Below are 22,263 nucleotides of genomic sequence, written 5' to 3' on the forward strand. Positions count from 1 at the left end.
GGGGTGGGAGGGGAGCCTTATCACGCCTACCACCTTAGAAGAGGTGCTTAGGAGGATAATCAGATCAAGCTGGCTGGGACGGAGTCTCTCTGGTGGAGAGAGCTAGGTGGTTGCTTCTGTCTTGAGTGTTTTGGGTGAATATTCTTTCATTTGTAAAGATAACCTCAGCAGAGCTCAGAAATACACAAACCTTTCCACCATAGTTAACTTAAGTGTTTCGCTTTCTCCCTCACATTTCTTCTCACATTTAAAAATATGCACACGCCAGCAGATACCTTTTTAAGGGGAGCAGGACTCAAGGCAGAGAGGATGGTAGAAGAGGACCCTCATTATTCTGAAATTCCAAACAAAAATATAGAAACTGTTTTAGCAAACTCCTGAGAGGTTGGAACGTCTAATGGTATGAGGTGGTGTATAACTGAGTGAATCTTACATGCTCTTTGAGTTATTTTTAATGGAATAAGAACTCCCAATGAAACTTAAATACAGAGATTCTCCTATACTTGTTTCATAACCAGTAATTCAAAAAAACAAAAAACAAAAAACAAAAAACAGCCTAACTTCCACATAGCCTATAACTGCCATGGAGAGGGTAAGATTGGTTTTCAAGGAAACCATGTACACGCTAACTTTTGAAGCCTTTGATTTAGGGACTTCAGTATTAACTGAAAAACAACAAAAAAATACTATCTTGGTAATGAATATTTTCTCAACTTTCAAGGCATTCCCCAATGGTCATGTTACATATTCTGTGTAAATTCTGTGAATGTTACTTTTGTCCTATTTGGGGTGATTTAATTGCATTATCCTTCACCTTCTCTCTGCCTAGACAGATTCATAACAAACAAGCATAATTTTAACACCCACACTTCATATTTCAGTATCATTCATTGGAAAATAGGGCACTCTAAGTTTAAAGTTTTCTATTGTGAGCGATCCTAGTATTTTAATGTAAACACCTACAGTTAAACTTTTTCACAAAGTATCTACTTACCTAGGAATGAACTTTGAAGAGGCCCCTCCTTTTATATCTTATCACACAACTGGCTTATTCCAGACTTTTCTACACAGGATGGAGCACAGGTGGCTGATGCTTTGTTCATTTTAGAATCAACGTAAATTTTATTTTAGCGAAAGTTGTATTATCACCTAAGTTAACATTTAATTCACATGAAAAAGCATCACTATGATTTTTCCTTAAGATCAATTTCAGAAGTGATGGGGAGAAATTAAGTATTTTAGGTATTGAGTTTTTCAATCATATATAATTTCTGGGCTTCTACTAAGAAAAAAAAAATGACCAATTTCTCTTTTAGATTGTAATTTCCCCAGGCATTTGAAAAAAAAACGTTTTTTTCCCCTAAAAATAGCAGGTTATAAACTCAACATCATATTTGCAACCTTCAAATATGAAGATTTTTATATAATGGAAAACACAGAATGATTAATGCTGTCAGCCATATCCAACTTTTCCTGCTATTTCTAAGAGTCTCTTCTGTAAAAGAACATCTCATTCAGACTTTAGATTTTATTATATTTAAGAGTTCTTTCCTTATGAAAATTGGTAAACCTGCTACCTCATACACACTGAGTTTTTATTTTTCAAATCCCCCTAATGATTAACTCACACCTCAGATTTTCTTAGAGGGTCCAAGATTATTTTAGAATCTTTATGGTACTTGATAGTGTAGATTGTTGTCCTTAAATTAAAATTCATGCGTTCAAAATTATCTCTGACCACTTACTGCAAAGCTTGTTAGAGTCTCCTGAATTTAAATACAAAAACCAAACCAAAAAAAACTGCAACTGAACGTGGAAAAATAGATTTTTCTTGAAAAATGGATTTTTCTTGAAAAATGAGGTTTGAAAAAAAAAGATAACTTGTACTAAGAGAGGTCATAGACTATTTGTAAGGACACAACTTCGTAATTCCAGAGAATTTTGAAGTTTCAGGAATTTCAACTGGGCATGACAGTTAAGATTGTCACTGAAGCTTCAAAACTGGATTAGAAGCAGAGACAAATTCCATCAATGTTTGGAGTAGAATGACTGCAGTTGCTAACAGTCTCTAGTTAAATGTGTATCATTTTGAAACATTCCAAATTATAAAATGATGAAGGCTTTATGTGTTTACATATTGGGAGGTACAATAAAGTTTCTGAAAGACAATGTCTTTGTGTCTGTGCTTTTCCTGTGTGCTTGGAAAAAGTATTTTTAAACGGCCCAGTCTAAAAATTATCTTGCTCTCTAGATTTTAATGCTTCCATGTTAGTTTTTAAGCATCGTGGGTCATTTTCCCCAAAAATATGATTTAATGTGGTATACGTTTCTCTGCAAGAATTCATGATTTAATGAAGATTATGCTGTACAAAGATATGGAATTTGCTGGACGGAGCATTAAAGTTGAATGATATAAGATGCTATACGGTTTCAAAAAGAAAAACCGAGGTATAGCAATTGAACCAACAACACGTTCACGTGCGGATGCAAGAAATTGGGCAAAATAAATTCCGGCATCCACAAAGGACGAAGCTATGCTGTTGAAGACTCATCAGAAGGTGAGAGCCATAAGAAATTGAGATGTTACTGAAAATCAGAGCAACATGCTAAAATGGGAAGAGAGAACCTGAAAATAATCTGCATTCCTATGCGGGGTCTTGTGGGCAATTAGATAGTTGTCATTTCGCACAGCCTCTCCTTTAAGAAACTATCACCCCAGCCCTACCTACAGGCCTCTGCTCTCCAGAGGGTCAGACCTCCTTCCCTCCACTGCGCCTGTGCACTGCGGCCCTGAGGGCTGGCTCTCCCACCCACCTATCACTGTCATGTTCTGCAGTGACTCAGGGTCTCTAATGCAGTGCGCAGTGCAGACACAAGGATCCTGCCAGAGCCATGGCATGATGCTGGGCCAGGCTTATGTTTTCTCTCTCCCACAGATGCTGCAGTTATTTTCAAAAACAGGGCCAGGCAAGCCCCTCATTCTCCTGATCTCCCGTGAACATCCAGCCCAATGGCAGCAAGAGACATCCAGCCTCTGCAACCCTGCATGTGCCGTAAATAATATCTGATCAGAGACGTGACAGTTGAAATGGTCTTCGCTTATGTTAAGGAAGAGAAAGGGCCCACTTTGAAAAGGAGGGGGGGAGGTGACTTGACAGGACAGATTGTGACAGATTTATTACTATTTATCACGGTAAATATGTATTGAAGAAAACATGTAAATGTCTTTATCTAGTCATAATCCTGCCAAAAGAAACCTTTTCTCATCCCCAATTTTTTGTTACAAAAATATTCATGCATATTGAAGTAAGCTTTAGAAGTATCTCCTATTGGATAAAAATTCCTAATTTTATTGGAGCTTGAGAGGAGACTAAGCATGGCCGAGTTCTGAAAATGTGAAAATATAGATCTACTGGGGCAAAAGTGTTCCAGCATCTAATGCAGAGCATCTCTTTAGCTCAAATTGAAATCTATATTTTGTGCAGTGGTAAGGCATGTGGATTTTGTTATCAGTAATAAGCAACTCAATACATACAACAAAGCTAATATAAACTAAGTTAAATTGCTATTAAAACAGAGCTGAGATTTCTTATGTAAGTAATGACAGTAAATAGATGATTGGATTCTAAAATCAACCAAACTTACTTTTCTTGCTAAAACAAAAAAAATTTTTTAAAGAGGATCTTTTGATTTCAACTGAATTTCCCTCCTTGTCTTTCAACAAAGAGGCTCTATTTACCAACGTGTTTCTTAAGGACCACTAAAACATTTAGCCAACATAAATTCTCTAAGAAGAGGAAATCCTAAACTGACCACCAAAAAACAAAAATTAAATCATACAAACTAAATTTCCAGTTCTAGATTTACTCAGGGAGAAAGGAAAGATACTTTCATATTTCTGAACATAAGACATCAAATCAGCAGCACATAATTGTCTTAACAGCGAAGAAAAAAAACTACACCAGTGAAATTTTCTATAGTGGCCAGTGAGCTCTCTAGAAATGCTTAAAATTTTACAGTGAATTGAGACATTGTTGTTGACAATGATTACGTGGGTAGATAATATCTGATGTCACACCAAAGCACTCCTAAGAAATTGTGAAATTTTCTCCATAATTTTAGCACTGGAAAAAAATCAACGAAGTTTATTTGAATATGAGACATAAACAGACTCCTATAGCTTTAAGTTTTCCATGGCTTTTATAGCAAAGAGTTACTCCATCATTTCAGAGCATTCAAAGGTCCCCTTATTGTATTTAATACTGACCGTATTAGGTTCAGGCATGTTTAAAATGTAAACAGCTGTGAGGACTACATCATTTGAAGTTGTCATAAAGGCTATTAAAAGCTAAAGTTTCATCTACATTAAATCCACCACAAACTTCAAGCTTGAAATATGCTTATAAAAACCTGAAGGGTTATTAGTCAATTTCAAGACAACAGAGAAATTCAAAGCATAAACCACCCAGTAAGTTTCTAAGTGACTTACTGGTAGTCCAAAGTGACTATTTCATACACCATTGGCAGTTTTATTTACACAATATTTTTCTTTATTTATGGATAATTTTGTGATGCTTCCTCAACATTACCAAGTCTATGATAATCAGCATACAAAATTTGTTTTTTTTTCCTTGATAAGGCTTATCCTGATATATTCGCTTAATAATTTTTTGGATGAGCTGAACTGAAATCGAGGCAAATACACAGGTGCTTGGGGTAATCTAATCTTCGCACATTTGCAAAACCTATTATTCTTCTAATTTATTAAAAATGAAATAAAACAAATATGCCAGTGCTGATTGGTATTATTATTTTCAGAAATCTAAGTATAATTTTATTTTAGAGTACAAGAACTTATGATAAAGCTCATTAGCATTCTTTTCAAAGAATACGAGTTCCCTACAGAACACAGGATTAAATCAAATTAAAACTATATATAAATATAATCATAGGGGGGAAGGAAGAACCTCCCCCCCAGAAAAAGATAAAAGAGGGAAGAAACGAGAAGAGAGAAACTTATATTTTTATTCTACATAAGAGGGAGATTATGAGAAGACAGACTAGTTCTAAACAAAATTAAATAAAATTATCTAGGAACTCAAATTTGAATATATATGTAAGAATTAAGAATAAGATATCACGTATTTAGCCGTGACCACAACCAACTTTTGCTATGTTGGCAACTGGAGAGACAGCAGCCACCCCTGCTTAGAACTGCAGGTATCACAAAGACCCAGAATGCTTCTGGCTACAGCTGGCTTCCAGTTGTCACCTGATATTCCAGACACAAATGGCTGCTGATCCAGCTACCTTCGCAGCCTTTCCCCAGTAACCTCTCTAGAAAATAGAGACATTCTCCCTGCACTCTGGGCTGAAACCCATGTAAATTTTTCCTAAATCCTCTCCGCAAATCTCCTTTCGCATGCAAATCCATAAATCATCATAATACCGACAAAGAATTTAACCAACACATGAAACTAATACTCAATTCTCCTGAAAGCTCTGTACAGGTAAAACTCCTCCAACTTCAGGCACCTTTTCATGGCTCTCTTCAGAGCTTAACCTGCTGAGTATCAACACAACCACCCCGTCTGCCAGGACGTGTCATTAATCACTCCAACGTGCGTCAGGTGGCTGCACGCGCAGGTCAGTCCCACCTCGTCCGCAATCCAGATAAACGTGCTGCTCTCGCACGGGAACCTCATTTACTCCTATCTCGTCCGCATCAGTACAAAGCAGAACGAAATAAATAATAGACAGAGCGGAAACAAGCAGTACTTACTGAAGACGGCAAACCTGGAGGAACTTTCCGAACTTTCTTTGTCTGTACCTCTGGAAAAAAAAAAAAAAAAATGAGGAGGCAGTAAGGTCCCCTGCACGCCCATGCTCCAAACGAAAACAGATTACATCGCGAAGCCATTTAGACTCCACCAGATTTTCTGACATCGTTCCTTTAGCAAAATGTCGGCACTGTTATCATCTTTTCACCCTGGCAGAAATTAAATTCTGCCTTTTTCATAAAAATGAAGAGATTTAACTTTTTGATTTTTTAAAAGCGGCTCCTTATATGGGCAGCCAAGAGAAAACAAGAAATAGGCATACACCAAAATAGTTCCCCTGCTATAAGTTGTTAACATATCCACCCAATGTATTACTGGGGGGGGGGGGAGGGGGGAGGCCGGGATCATGAGTGTGACAACTGAGCAAAATGTTACGTCTTTTTGCAGGGTAGGGGGGTGAGGAGAGGTTGAGAGGGTGCTATTAAAAAAGAAAGAAAGAAAGAAAGAAGACTAATAATCAGGCATTCAAACAGAGGAAGACCTTACCCATGGCACTACTGTGAAGAGGCCTCCTTCGGGGGTTATTGCTAGAGTACTGATAATACTGAGAACCAGGTTTGGTGGGCGAAAGGGTTCCTGGGTTGCCCATATCCATGTCACCTCCAAGGAGACTCTGCTAAAAGGTTAAAAAGGAAAAACAAACAAACAAGGTTAATTTTGCACATCCACACCCCCCCAACTGATTGTTAGCACTTAAACCAACGCAGTAAAGGCATCGGCATCTGCTAAGCTGAAACAATGAAAACACAACACGACAAAAAGAACACGAAGAGCCGTCGAAGGAGCTATCCCAAAGTTTGTGAATTTTCAGTTCTTTACTTTGGAAAGGCAAGGGAGACGGTGGTGATTCTCTTGTTAAACAACAGTTGCATCTTCTAAGACGACTAAACGTTTCCATTTGATAAGAAAAGGGCATTTATGGAAGACTAACATTTTCTTTATCTAGCGTTAGGCTCCTGTCTGGGGGCCATTCATTCCTTTCCCCTTAACCAGAACCAGGAAGGACCTGATTTTTCGGACGCACACAACGTGCCCCCCCCCTCCCCGCGGCTCACACTGGTTGGGGGTTGGGGGAGCTGTAGATGCTCGTTTCTGCCGAAAACCCTGCGTCTCTGCATCGGCACAGCGTGACCTTCCATGAATCCACACAGCACCCCCAGAAGAGAAAAATGCCAACTGAACCAGGAGGAAATTCAAATCCTCGCATTACCTTCCAAAATTACAGAACTAGTAGGTATTCTAAGCTAACGGGAACACATCAGAGGACTTCAGAATGCCCTCTTGAGGACTATTCCAAAGCTAAAACACATCTCCACAGATTAAACATTCACCTGAGCACTAGAAAACTTCCACAAATATCATTAACTTATCCTGGCGTGACAAATTACTCAACTTTCGAAAATGACGCCATACGCAAGATGATCTAACAGTACTACATTTTCTAAAAACTACATAGAAACTTACCCATGATCTATAAACCGCCTGATTATACTCTGCCTTGAGCACATTGTTCTTTTAATTATTCTGATATGCAAGAAAACAAGTGGAGATACTACCATTTATATTAAGTACAAATTTACCATTTAATAAAAGAAATTTTAAAATTAAGTACTAAAAAATCTAACTTTATCGTTACTTGTAATCAACTTTTACTGACTGAACTAATTAGTGTCCTTGATAAAGTACAGAATGTGTTTTCCCTAATCTAAATTCTAATCACCATGTCACTCACAACAGACTTAGGGATGCTTCACTAACACACTATTCACATGCAAAATACTCTAAATAGGCCAATTATGACTCTGCCCCTGTTCCCTGGTTAACCCGCTGAGAACTGAAAAATTTCACAAGGCAGTCACCAACTAAAACAAAGGGTCCTTGTTTTAAATTAAGACAGTCTTTTTGATTCCTTAAATAGCTCAACAAAGTGGCGTGTCTTCTAGTGAAAGCAGTTGGTCAAATATGACCCATAAGCTGGAAAATCAAAAATTCAAACCTCTCCTTTGCACAGCCATATAGCTAAATCTCATAAAGCGAACCTCTCTATGCCGAGGGATTTTTGTGAGTGCTGGATGAGCCATCTATAAAGGGCTAACCGGCTACTGACAAGCTTGTGTTCACTCCTTCCAGTTTAAGACCTTTTCAAGGGACACATAATAAACATGACTTGAAAATAAAACTTCCAGGATGAGATTTTAGGATGGAAGGCTATCGTGAGCATGAACTCACTTTGAATATCTTAATATTTACCACACAAATACCTGATACAACCGGATCATTTACCAGATAAAAATCTGACATCCGCATGTTCAATTACTGCCTCTTTGGAATTTAGAAAAGATTCAAAATGCAAGGCAGTGACAAACTAAAATACAGAGCCCTTTGCAATAGTTTCCTGTAAATCAGGACTCCAACAGTATGACCTCAAATGATTTCTTTATCATTTTGGGAGTGGCATTTAAAAATTTTACAATCTCACCCTGAAATCTTGCTCTTGCTAAATCTTATTAATGAAAGTCTTTATTTACTGAAGTCCACGTTGTTTTTTTTTTTTTGGCAATTTCTATCCATAAAGTTGTGAATGATTGAAATCATAACCTTCTTTACAGTTTGATAAATCCACAAATGAGCCTCCATTTCAATGGAAAGAGGAGTCTGGAAATGATATTATTGATAACTTTCTATTTTAGACATTACCTCTAATTCTGCATTTTTCTTTTTCTAAAATAATATGAAATATTCCAAAAAGGGCTCAGCAGATAGGGTTTAAAATGCCTTCTTGTCTTTTTAATGAGCTTAACCAGTGCTGAATTCTTGTTGGTCCTGGTGGCAAAGGTTTTCACTCCAAGGAAAGTAGATGCATTCAATAGGTCAACCTAACAACAAACGGGCTTGCTATACTGTGTTTAAGCAGCATTCACAACAGAGCTGTGAAAAAATATAAAATGATAACTAGATAGCTAACTAACTGGCTGTGGGTGACCTGATTGTTGTTAATTTTAAAGAAAGTCATTTCATGGGCCAGTTGTAAATAAATCACACATCCAAGTCTCATGCCACCGCAGGAACCATGTATAGTGACATGGGACTCAGAGCGGACAGCATTTGCTAACATTTAATGGCTCGTGCTAATTTTTTTTTTCCTTTTTGGACAAAGCCCATTCCTGTTTCTTGCTTTCTAGATCTGTTTGTTCCTTTTTCTTTTTCACTCGGATAATAGAATCATTCTTCTAAAGCATACAAAAATAAGCGTTTCCTCACACTTAAAGGAGGCCCTAATCACTCCCCCTAGGGAAAATGAAGATAAAAATATATGGGTTCTTATTGTGGAGTATGCTTGTAAAATGAACAATGACCATTTACTATTGTTTGGCCTTTACGTCACACACTTAACTCTCTTTAGCATTGAGAAAGATAAACAAATTCTTCCACCGGCTGAAAACCCTGAGTTTATGAATTTTAAAAAGTTAACGGCGTTCAACTTAATAGGGTAAGTTAAATATTGCACAAAACGGATAAGGCATTCATTTATACATGAATGCACCTACATGTGCATATACATGTATGTGTGTATATATACATATACATACAAATCTGAAGATAAATTTATACTTAATACAAGTTAAGTTTGGAAGATAAGGTCTCCTTTCAAAATGGGCAGATTCATCTTCGCCTTAAATAGGATTATGAAGATTTCAGGTTTTGCATGTTGTGCAACCTCATGCTTTGCGGTTACACTGGGTCCCAGTAGAGAGCGGCCCTCGTCTGCCAGGAAACACTGGAAGCAAGATGTGGCATCTCGCAGAGCTAACCTGTAAATCTTAACGCCAGGCTTTAGCATTTTGTTTAACTGTCTGCAGAGTGACGCGTCAATCTCTTCCCCTTATTCACTCCTTATTTTCTTCCAAAGACCAACAATTTTAAGACTTAAAATACCCTAACCAAAGAATAAAATCTATTGACTTTGTCAGCTAGACTTAAACATTTGGGGGTCCCCCCCCTCTGCAATCAATTCCTCAGCAAAGAGCCAGTCCCAACATAGCTGCTCCAATGCCAAATGCAACACTCTGTAAGGGGCCCTTTCAGTAAAACGTTTTGTTTCACACCAGATCTGGGGCTTAGGATATCTTTTGAACACATTCTCAACCCTGCTCCCCACTGCTTTTGTGGGGAGCTTTTTAACATCCTTGATCAACCATCGAACTTTGCTTATGCAACCAAGAAAGCAAACCATGAATTAAACTTGAGTAACAGAAAAGCAGCTTATATCTCAAATTAGATTTATAACTGAATGGTAATCAAAAATAGAACGAACTGCTTCCAGCTTACATGATCAACTTTTTTCTTGTTAAACTAAAATCATCTTGCTCTGAACTATTATTTCATTTCAGTCAGCACTTTAAATGTAACGGGTGGGTGGGACATTTCTGAAAAGGAAGATTGTATTTACCCTTAATTATAGATATGAGTGAGATCAGGGTATGATGAATGCTGCTTTTTGCCTTATAATTAATTCATCTAATAGGTGAATGACCTTGAATTTCAGAGTTAAGAGTTGGGAGGGGGGAGGAAGTAGAAGGGAAAAAAGTCTCTGGGGAAAATCAAATGTGCCCCTGGTTTCTTAGGGCTTTCTCTGATTTTGCGTCACTCGCATTACGTTGTGATCCGATATCAGACACAACATCTTGGGGGGATGTTGCAGAACAGAGAAAAGCAGTCTCAGATGAAACCAGATTAAGCTCCTTTTCTGAACTATTGCCAAATGCTTGTGAGTCTAATTCATGTTTGGGTATTCTAGCATTCACACAGCTGCAATTCCATTCTTTCATCACAAACCTAAGTGATGTATAGTGGCTTTGTATGGTGAACTGACTCTTTATTGCCAGGAATTTCAGAAGGCTTTACGTTAATATGGAAATAAAATTCCAAAACCACTCTGAAACTTATATATGTATAGGTTATCTAATCGATTGCAGCGTCAAGTGTGAAATACACATTGAGAAAAATTATAAATTAGATTTGTTTAAAACACTTTAAAAAATCACAACTGAGGTCATTTCTACACAGTTAATTCTGCAAGGAATCAGGTTTTCAAAGACACTGCTGAATAAGATTCCTAACAGCCATGGGGAAGTTTTTGCAAATCCCTGTCGAATAGCTGCTGCTGAATTTGCCATTCTGACCACAGAAGGGCCATTGCTGACTTACTACAGTAGCAGGAGGGGGTGATAATTTTGCTGCTGTTGGCACTTACTCTGCAACTCAGAATATATCTCGCACCAAAGGGCAATGAAGAACACAATATTTCCACCTGTCCACTTTTGAACTTCAAAGCTCAAAACTGAAGGTCAGTCTATGGACAGTCTATTCCTGATACCTAAAGGTCCAGGGATGCACTTTACAGTTTATACTGATTTCGGTCCTATGCTTGGTTTCAACAAAAGAGGGCTCGGGAAACTTAGAAAGATAAGATGGCAAGGCTAACTTTCATAATCAGGGACTGAACAGATTGCTATTGTACCGCAGAGAAATGCAAATTATTGAAATCATCCTTTAGCAAAGACTTTCTTTTAAGGACTTTTGTCAGTGTTTTCCATTTCTACTTTAAAAGTATAACGCACATCTTAACAAGGCATAAGTTGAATCCAAATCCTTTTAAGGAAAGATGGAAGGCTTTGAGGCTGGACAGACAGGTCCAACTCTAGCTCAGAGGCATGCACGCAATGTGACTGGCAGTTAGTTATACAGCTGCTCTAAGGCACACTTTCCTCCTCTGTAAGAAGGGAATAATAAAAGCCGCACTGCAGGGTTACCAGGAGCAGATGAAACAACATACGTACAACATCCAGCAGAGCTGGAGTCCAGCACTTAGTCACTCTCCTTCCTCCAATTCATGGTCCCACAGTACGATCCACTGATTGTTATTTAAAAGAGTCCCCAAAAGTTGCGAATGACTGCCAGTTAGATGCCCTACACCACCTTCAGATGAAAAGTGTATACTGAGATAGTAATTTTGAAAAGGCCCTATTAGAAAACTGAAAAAGAGTTAAATATGGCAGTCTAGATGAACAGTGATGATAGCCTCATGGCCTAGGGCTATGCTGGCAACAATAATGGCTAGTTTCCCCCCATATTTAATAAAAAACTGGCCAACCATCAATCTCAATAATTTCAGCTTAAGTGGCCATTTCCCTGGAACTGCCACAAGGATGACGTCATTGGCTCATTTCATTTTGCTCTTGTAAGTGTGAGCAAACTGCTACCGTTAATTCAACTATATGTGAAATCCAGACTAGTCACGGTTAACCCACTAGGTATGCAAAACTAAGAAATGCATTATATTTGACAGAATCTGATCAATCATGTGATGTTAAGTAAGTTCAAATTCTTACTACTGCATTAGCCACTGAAAAATGACATCAAACTTGGTTCAGTTTTGTTTCTGCTATTTACGGTATTTATCAAGTACTATTTTTTTTTAAATCTTCCCCCATTACATCACACACAAAAAAACAAATGAATGCACTTCATAGTTCCAGTTGGAAATGTGCATAACTCTCAAAGAATTCAATTGACCTTGAACAAAATTATTCCTTTTAGTAGTGATTATATTTTACCAAACATCTGAAAATTCAAATATATTGTCTTTTCCTATAAAGATGCACAACACCTTGTATTTAAGTGTGATGCAAAGGTTGCCATGGTAACTATTACTTAATGTATGACAGAGTAATAGTCAGGTAAAAACTCATGCATTTTGGTATGGAAATTACAACTGCCCAAGGGTTGACCAGATTTATGTGTTCACCTGTTTGACTACCTCTCAAGTTAAAAAAAAAAAAAACCACATTATTTATTGTATATAATAAAATGAGGAGGTCCTTCCTTGGTTTCCAAAAATACATTCTGGAATCCCAGGTCATCTATTACATATTAAAAAGAGGATTACATTTGTTAGTAAGGTAGAAATCTAGCAAAAAGGAAACACAAAAGCAAAGAGTAACCTACGATAAAAGTGGATTTGAAGAACCCTTACATAAACAATACAGAATTTAAGATAACTTCCTGCTTTTCAGTTTGTGCTCCTTCTCAGTTCAGGAAGTTTATTTAACACATAATCTGATAAGTGTGCTGTAATCATTATTTGCCTTAAAATGTTTCTCTTCAGCAATTTTGTTCCAAAGTAAAAATAGAACACTCTGAATAAGACCTGTTAACATACCAGAGAATTAGCACCACTTCTCCTATAAATATAAACATGTGGCTATAAGAAATGAGCTGAAAAGTATATTTGGCCAGATTGCTATTTTAGTAAAATAAAGGAATAGCAAACTGTCACATGTCAGTCTTCTTCACATTGGGTGGGAGAGGTTCCATTTCAAGGTTGTTGTAAATGCCTTCCTCTCTGAGCAAAAATCCATTAAGTCCATTTTCACATAGAGACCATCCTCCCGGAGGACAAGGAACAGAATTTCATTCATCCTGCCTACCCAGAACCTTGAATAGGTGCTTATGTAAAGTTGAATAGCCAACGGCATAAGATTTACTAAAATAAAGTATCCTGGTAAGTATCTAAACTTGAACATAAGGTGACGGCCTACCGCGTGACAGGAGGAAATGGAGGTTATCTGGAGATGTAGAACATGCATAATGAAATCTTCAAATCATTGTGAATTTAAGTCCCAACTACCCTTCCAGAGCCATGCATGGCCCTGCTTCAAGAGGGTCTGCTCCCAATGTGCATTAACAGTTTACCTCCTCAAGTTCTCTTTTAAGAATGTGTGGCATGAGGGCCAACTTAGTTTACATGCTAGTTAAAATGGGTAATGACTCATCCATATTTTAACTCCTCAGTGTGCCTAGCACTGAGACCTACCATGGCAACAGCTTACTAAATATTGAAATGAACACAGAAGAACTATTGCTGCTGATTGAATCAAGGACTTAAACAACTATTCTTGTTTTTGTTTTATTTTTAGCATAAATATATTCCATTAGTCATTGCAACTACTGATACTGGTAATAATAATAATAGTTGTAGGGGGAGGGATAAATTAGGAGTTTGGGATTAACAGATACACACTACTATATATAAAGGAGATAAAGAACAAGGACTTATTGCATAGCACAGGGCATTATAGTCAATATCTTGTAATAACTTATAAAGGAAAAGAATCTGAAAAAGCATCTATGTATGTATAACTGAATCACACTGCTGTACACCTGAAACTAACACAACATCGTAAATCAACTATACTTCAATAAAAAGTTGTTTTTTTAGAAAGAAAAAGGAAAAATTAATAGTGGTAGTAGTAATAGCAGTAGGAGGAGGAGGACGAATGTGAAATAAAAGTGGTGGTAAGGGGATCAGGTACAGTGGCAGCAGCTATTGTAACCGAGTGTCTTCTGAGAGCCAGGCACAAGTGCAGGTCCTTTACACACATACTAATAAGGCAGAAGATAGGACCCCCGCCGGACACACGGGGACATTCAGGGTGGAACCGTGGCCTGACCGACGCCACGTGGCTGGCAGGCGGTGGAGCCAGGCTGGGAATCCAATGAGACTAGACTTCAAAGCTTGATGCTTGACCTCTACCCACCGCACTGCCTCCCTCTATTCTGGGTGCTCGGTTTCTCTTGCCCTCACCCTCACCATTAAGAGGAGTCAATCTTCTTCTCTTCAGTTCCTCTTAACATCAAAAGCTGATCTTTTAAATTGACTCCAGAGGAGCCTCTAAACTCAGTCCTGTAGGGCAGGCCTGGGTGTGAGTACCCTCTGGACAACTTCGGACAGTGTGTCTCATCTTGGCAGGCTTCAGGCCCCCCGTCTGGAAAATGTTGGTATAATAATACTACTTGCTGTAAGAATTCACTTAGATAATATAAAGTGCTTTGCAAATTCCTAACACTTCCGGAGCTTGAACTGATAGACAAGGTGTATTGGTACATATACTGTATGTGTAAACTATTTTACTATATATGTATATAATAGATGTTATACATAACACGACTATAAGTTAGAATGCAATATGATATATTATTATACGTAAGCAATACACATACATATCATACAAATCTGTACATGGCTGAGGCGGGTGAGGCTGTGAAACAATACTCTTCTCTTGAACAACTGAACTCTTAGTTCTTGTCTCTGAGATCTGCCACGGCCCTTGCTTCTCCACAGCCTCTAGTCTTTTGTCTTTTCGTTTCAACCTCTTGTCTCTAACCTTGATTTCCATAGTCTGGTCAACTATCTTCTCTAATGAGGCTCAAATTCTTTTTCTTTTTTGGTGTTATTTCTTTTCCCCCCAGTCTTCTCATTTTAGTCCTCTCGAATTTTTGTCCTTCTCCTTCTAGACTTTTCCTTGCGCTTTCTCTGAAAAGCTTCACCTGCTGTAACATCGTCATACTGAATAGTAAGTAAGTGTTTACCCATCTGATTTCTCCCTTCTCCTCTGGGGGCTCTTCAAGGGCGGAAAGTGAGCCTCAATCATCTTTGTATGTCTGGCCTCTAGCACGGTAGGCCCTGGTACATAATATGTCTTCAATAAATGCCAACTGGATCAATTAAGTAGTCGATTAATTAACTGACTATGTTTACATGATTCCAAAGGTTCCAGTCATGAAGATAACTTCTCCATCTCTACCCTAGTAGACATATCACTCCTACACCTGTATATTCAGTCCTGTCCTCAACTTTTCTCCTGTGCCCCTGGAGTGGTCTTTAAGAACACCACCAACTCATGAATGCTTCATACGAAACCTAAAATTTGACCCTTACTACTCAAAAGGCTCAACACATATTTTCCACAAAACTTCTGCTGCTTCCTAATTACTCTCTCAGTCCTTTAAAATATATTTAGAGAGTCAGAATGTGTAAAGCCTATGAAGAAATTAGTTGTATGTTCACCTAAACACACGCATGAAGGTTTACATTTGTTTTTATCTATGATCGGTTTGGCTGAAAAATGGTTGGACTTCCCTAAACATGTCGAGCTGTCAGATGGTTGATCATTCACCCCAGGAGGCCAGGTTCCATAGAGAATCTAGAACAGCTCGGGTAATGCAGGCACAACCTGGGAACCACAGAGTTAGTGACAATGCACTCCTCCAGCAGAAAAGACACTGCAGGAGACAGGAAGGAAGTCACAGCGAGAAGAAGAGGGATGGATTGTGGAGAGTTTTGAAGAGGACTGTTACTCTGGGGAACATACACAGCAAACAGGTCAGAAGAATTTAAAACAGCTGGCTGAGAAATTCCTCCTCCTTTAGCATACAGCAAGGAGGTCTAGACAGGATATTCAGCACTGGGATTCTAATTTCTTCACTACGGAGAGTAGCATGGGTCAGGTAGAATCAGAAGACAGTAGGTACTCAATGCAGCTGGTGGAAATGGTTTGATTTATTTTAATGGAGGTACTGGGGATTGAACCCAGGACCTCGTGCACGCTAAGCATGCGCTCTACCACTGAAATATATCCTCCCCCTGGAGCTGGCAGAAATGGAAATGGCAACAGAAATGGAGACAGAACGAGAGATAGAAATAAAACAATCAAGGCAATGACTCAAGAACTGGGCTTCAATACAACACACAGTTTGGGTATATTTCTTCACAGGAAGTGACATGGCGTAAGCGTCCTTACACTATCCATGCACAATTTGCCTGAACTCTTCTATGTTAAGTCCTCCAGAATGGCACCACTAAGTATTAAAAACAATGTTCTAAGACAGAGACCACCAAATATTTTCTTAAAGGGCTAGAGAGTAAATATCTTAGTCATTGCCAGCCATGTATGTGGTCTCTGTCACAATTACTCATCTGTGCCCTTGTGGCACCAAATCAGCCATGCATAATACGCCAGTGAACAGGTAAGGCTGTGTTCCAATAAAACTTTATTTGTAAGAATGGGCTGTGCGTCAGACTGGCTCCAGGGAAGAGTTTGCTGACTCCTTCTATAAGGTGAAGGTATAGTGCTTTTATAGGACACATCCTCAAAACTCATCTGGCAAGGGTAAAAATGTCGGGAAATCTTATGGATACCTGCTTTCCACCTGACTCTCCCCCTCACCCCAGCCCCACCCAGAATGTCCATACACTGCGGTCAGAATTTAGCCTTCTAAAGCCCAGAGCTCTCCTGTTTTCTCGGCAGAAAATCCTTCAGAGCTGGCACATACTCATTGCCCGACCTCTACCCCATGTCTAATGGAGCCCTGATTTGCCTTTCAGGCCTCTCTTTCCTCTTCCACACGCTGGGAGCCAGCCGCTGTTCAAAGCACTGGAGAACAGAACATTTCTCATATATATCCTCTTCTCAACTCATCCTCAGCACCGTGGGAGGCACACGGAATCCGGGCCTTTCCCAACTGCCTTCTCCTCTCTCCGCATCTCTGGCCACTGCCAGCTTCAGAGCTTCAGGTCTGTTAAGAGCACGTCTGCCAGGCCCTGACCTCTGAGCCACACTGCCGGCTCCCCACTTAAACACTGACCTGTCTCTCTTTCAAAACTCCATTCAGAACTCACTTGTGCCGCGAAGTCTTTCCTAGGTAAACGAACCAGTCTCCAAGCTTCAGTTGACTCAATATTTACACACATTGCTTTAAAAACAGCCTGAGATCTTTACGAGGAAAATGATATTTTAACACCAAGCAACCAACTAACTTTACAGAATTAGAACAGGATTTCAATTTGTAAGCCTCCCGATAGTGATTGGAGAGCATTTGTATCCAGCTATATTCCATTTTCCCTCCAAGGATGTAGAGCTGGTATATGTTTTATTATGTTTTCTCCTAATTCCTTATTGTAAATATATTTAAATATTCAGCATGTGACACTGACTATATGAACTAGTTCACAAGCCAGTTCAACAAAAATCATGAAAGGACTCAGCAGCTCAAACATGTCTACACCACAATAATCTCATATAACAATTTTTCCAGGAACCAAATACTTTTAATCTTTTCACACAAATATTTCACAGAAAAGAAAATGCATAAAAGTCAATTGATGACTCAAAATTAAACTGGACTTTAAAGCAAGTCCAAACAAAATGCCAAATAGAGAAGGATGGGTGGGGAGAGGGCAGACACAGGATTCTACATTGATTTTAAATTTTATCAGGAAAACTACATGCGTCATTATTGTAACTAAGAAAACTTTTACAAAGAAGCAAGTTGGGAAAATCTACTATGTATACTTATACATATACATTTAAACAAATTAAACAATTTGGTACTGGTGCCAGAAAGGACAAAGCAATGGAAGTACGTATAGAGAGATTTATGATAAATGTGTCATCTAAAAATCAACCAGGAAAGAATTAATCAACACATGGTACCAGATATTTGTCCAGAATTTGACAAAAAGAAATTAGGTAGGTCTTTGCTTCATACTTTATGCCAAAATGTATTTAAAGGCAAAGAATAAAAAAGTAAAAGCAACAGAACAAAATATTAGCATTTAAAAAAAATTAAAGTAGTTTGCTAGTTATGACATTAGATGTAGAAAAATAAGATGTAAAAAAAAATGTCTGGAAAAATCTTTGCAACAAATAGTTCAAAGGAGAGATAAATACCCTTAGCAAATAAAAAGCTCAGACTGCATTAAGAAAAAAACTAAATAGACTGGCAGAGAACATGAACCATTCCTTTATGGAAGGAATAAATTTAAAATTTGGCAATAAATATGAGAAGATGTTTGGCAAATTACAATAAGGCAAATTTTGAGCTGCCAGTGAGGAAGTTCACTTTCATATATAGTTAATGAGAATGTAAATTGGTATAAAATCTCTGGAAGGCAATTTAAAATGTACAGCAAAATTTTAAAAGCATGTGACTTTGAAATTTCAATTTTCAAATTTTACCCTAAGGATATAATTGGACAAGCGCACAAAACTATGTGGACGTAGATGTCTATGGCAACTCTGTGTTTACGAAAATTTGGAAAAAATTAGCAGTGGCTTTGTTAAATTAATAAGTAAGTATGAAAATGATGTGGCAAATTTACATTTAATGAAAAAGCACGTTTTAAAAAAGTAGCACGTGTGGTGTATGATCCATTACCCTAAAAAGTTTCTGCAGGTTTAACCATTCTCTACAATACCTCAGTCAAATCATGATGTTTATTAGACTATTTCTTCTTCTGGCAAATTCCATTGCTTGCAATTGTTACAAATAACATGCTTGAGTAACTTCATGGGGTTCTGCAAGATAATTCTAGATAGTAGGAAAAGACACAGAATGAAGATTATCTTCATTTCCGAAGTATTTCTTGAACTTTGTTTATAGCAAGATAAAGAATAATCTGATTATTTTGGTGCACAGCCCAGGTGAGAGCTGCCACAGACGTTTATCAGATAGATATTTAGAGCTATCTATAGAAAGTATTGAAAACAAACCTTTCCATGTAAATATAAATGGGATAAGACCATTTGACCAATTTTTAAAAGGCTGAAAGCTAAATCAATTTTATTTTTAGTTTTCCATATTGTGGTTATGACATGGGTGGGGGGGTGAACAGATAATTTAATTTATTCATTTAATTTTTTTTTTAGAGGAGGTACTGGGGATTGAACCCAGGACCTTGTGCATGCTAAGCATGTGCTCTACCACTTGAGCTATACCCTCCTCCCCAGTTATGACATTTTAAAAATAATTTACTAAAGCTCATTACAAAAATATAGAGAAGACTCTGGGATTAGCAAATAGAATCTCCCATTCTCCTATTGTAGCTTCCTCACTTTGTTTACCTAAACAGCTTTCTGTCGAGGTGCTGGTAAGTGCCTGCTTGTCAGCAGAGCGAGGACAACTTCGGAGGACCTTGCACTCCACAGAGCACAGTAGCCGACCACAGTGATAATCTCTGCTTTTCTCATAAACCACAAGTCAGCTCTCTAGCGCCCCCCAACAAAACAGCAGGCCTTTCAACTACACAGGTGTTGAGAGGCAAACAGGTTGAAGGTTATAGATGGGAGGTGCTATTTCTAAAATTGCTTAAACCAATTGTTTTCATAGCCACATGGATAGGCCTTCTTTACTTTAAATTTCTAAATCTTACGTGAACTGAAAGAAGCAAGTCATTTATACAGTGGGCTTAAAATCCTTCAAAGATGATATTTGCTTGATTTGTTACTTGGCTTTTTTTCCCCTCCAGAAAAGGTAGGTATTGATCTATTTATTTATTAATTGTTCATTTACAGGTCCATAATCCCTTGTCTTAAATTCTGATATTCCAAAAGCTCTGAAAACATTCTGCAGTTTTGTGACCCACCTGACCTGAAGTGAAGTGAGGATGTCTATAATCTTTTTTTTAAATTTTACTACCTGTGATGACTCTTGCATTTGCTATAGAAATAGTCATCTATTTAATTACTAGACACTGCCTCAGATTCCATGGTGTCTTAAACAGCACATGTCACACACACCATATTAACTTCCCAAAATGCAAAGGATTCCTGAACTCTGAAACATTTATGGCTCTAAGGGTTTTGATTCAGGAACTACTGCCAACAAAAGTTCTTTTAAAGTGCTTAAGGCATGGTTTGAAAAAAGAAACTACTACAGCAATTATCGTTTAATTACTTTGGGGGACACCGTCAACACCTAAATGGATTTAAAGTGAAAGCAGCTTTCAATTCCCTTAGAATATTCACAACTCGCCTGCTCAAGTTAAGCATGAGTATTTGAACATGTCCAGTTTGTCCAAACCCAGTGGCTCTCCTACTTGGAGACAGTGTAGACCTTTACTCATTGTTCGCCATATGGAAATTTTATTTCCCCTGGAGAGCATTTTCACACAGAACTACTAACCATATCTATTAATGTTTTTGGTTGTTTTGATTTGTAAACTACTTAACTGGACGCTTAATGTTTACAGCTATCTGAAGAAAGTCTAACGCACTCCAAATCAAAAACAGAGCAACATCCAGGTTCCACTCATGTTGTAGAGACAAAGATTCACTTCCCTCTGGACCAACATGATCTTTTTTGCTCTGAAATGGGTGTTCCACATTCAAAGCTAAGTTTCTCTAAAGTTTTTCAGCATACAGCTCTAAAATTGTCACGGCATCCTGAGTTACACTGTGGCATGTGCGTACATGACTGTGTACATTTATGTATATGCATCTTCTTATATACTTACATTTATTTGTTTATTTGTAGACTGTCCCCATTCAAACACTCAAAAACCTATCTGCCATCCTCCCAACTTTTGCCAACATAGACAACAGCTCTGGCAACTTCTATTCCTTAGCCTGAAATGCCAATACTGGCTAATGGAGTTGGGGAAATTATGACATGTGAAGAAATTTTCACAGTTCAATCATGTTTCAGACTCCCATTGTTTTGTGTTTCACCAGTGCATCTAGGAGTGTAAAAAAAATGTCTAAAGAGGATACACACAATTCATAGGGTTATTTCTTCGTTAAATACCATTTTCACGTTCCAGGAACTGTGTAAGCACTGAGGATAAATCACAATACAATGTAAGTTTCATTTATGGATGTCCAAGAAAACATAAACAAATAAACAAGTTAGCAGAGTAAGGTAGAAACATTTGACACGTCTAGTGAAATGAGTTAGGTGTGCAAGGCACCCTGGAAATTCAGACAGAAGAAAAACTATAAAATACAATGAAAAGCTGAAAAGATACGCAAAAAATGAATTATAGATGATCACACTCCAGATAAGATGTAATAAGGAGAAGAAACATCATTAACTTGATTTGTCTTGAGTGTTTTATTATCTCCAATGAAATGTTCATCAGTAGATTCTAAAACCAATAGGCGATAGATGCTGGGAAACTAGGAGTTGGGGAGTGGGCTGTCAGCACATGAGTTCACCAATCAATTGAAGTATCATGAAGAGGGAATGTCCAGATATTATCTACCTCTTGCTGTGAAGCAAAATGATGAAGACAAGAGAATTTACGGGGGGAAAAAAAGGGAATCTAAATCTGATGAAAGCTTTAGATCCAATAATCAGTTTACAGGAAATGCAAAGAACAGAATAACATGATAAATGACACCACAAGGAAGCCATCAGCCAAATCCATTTTGGGGACATTATAGAGGAAAAATGACCCAGTTATAACATTAAAAGGAGGAGTGATGGGGAAAATTTAGATTTTTTAAAAGACTTAAGAGACATGGCAATCAAATGCAATGTGTGGACCTTGTTTGGATTCTGATTCAAACATGCCAAGTGTAAAAAGATATTTGCAAGACAACTGGGGAAAATCTCAGTATGCTATTAAAGTATTATTGATAGTTTTGCTAGCTGTAATACCAGCACGTGGCTATGAAAAGCAAAGGAGGGGGCTTATTTGTTAGAGATGCTCCTAAAATATTTATAGGTAAAATAATACACTATCTGGGATTTGCTTCAAAATATTTCAGAAGCATAAAGTGGAAAAGATGCTATATAAAAA

At 37.9% G+C, this 22,263-nt stretch overlaps 1 protein-coding gene across 16 annotated transcripts in view; it reads right to left on the minus strand.

The window, feature by feature from the left end:
- Nucleotides 1-22,263, minus strand: part of TCF4 (transcription factor 4) — a 344,623-nt gene that overhangs the window by 119,311 nt on the left and 203,049 nt on the right. For 12 of the 16 annotated variants that reach the window (XM_031441860.2, XM_031441862.2, XM_010997198.3 and 9 more), the window contains 2 exons: nucleotides 6,327-6,456; nucleotides 5,783-5,832 (listed from right to left, as the gene is read on the minus strand). In XM_031441860.2, the coding sequence (XP_031297720.1) occupies nucleotides 5,783-5,832; nucleotides 6,327-6,456 (180 nt within the window). Of the gene's footprint in view, nucleotides 1-5,782; nucleotides 5,833-6,326; nucleotides 6,457-6,659; nucleotides 6,715-22,263 lie in introns of those variants that run through there. The other 4 variants (XM_064480362.1, XM_031441858.2, XM_031441855.2 and 1 more) reach the window with 2 other exon arrangements.

The sequence above is a fragment of the Camelus dromedarius genome, chromosome 28, assembly GCF_036321535.1.
Source record: "Camelus dromedarius isolate mCamDro1 chromosome 28, mCamDro1.pat, whole genome shotgun sequence".
Lineage (NCBI taxonomy): Eukaryota > Metazoa > Chordata > Mammalia > Artiodactyla > Camelidae > Camelus > Camelus dromedarius.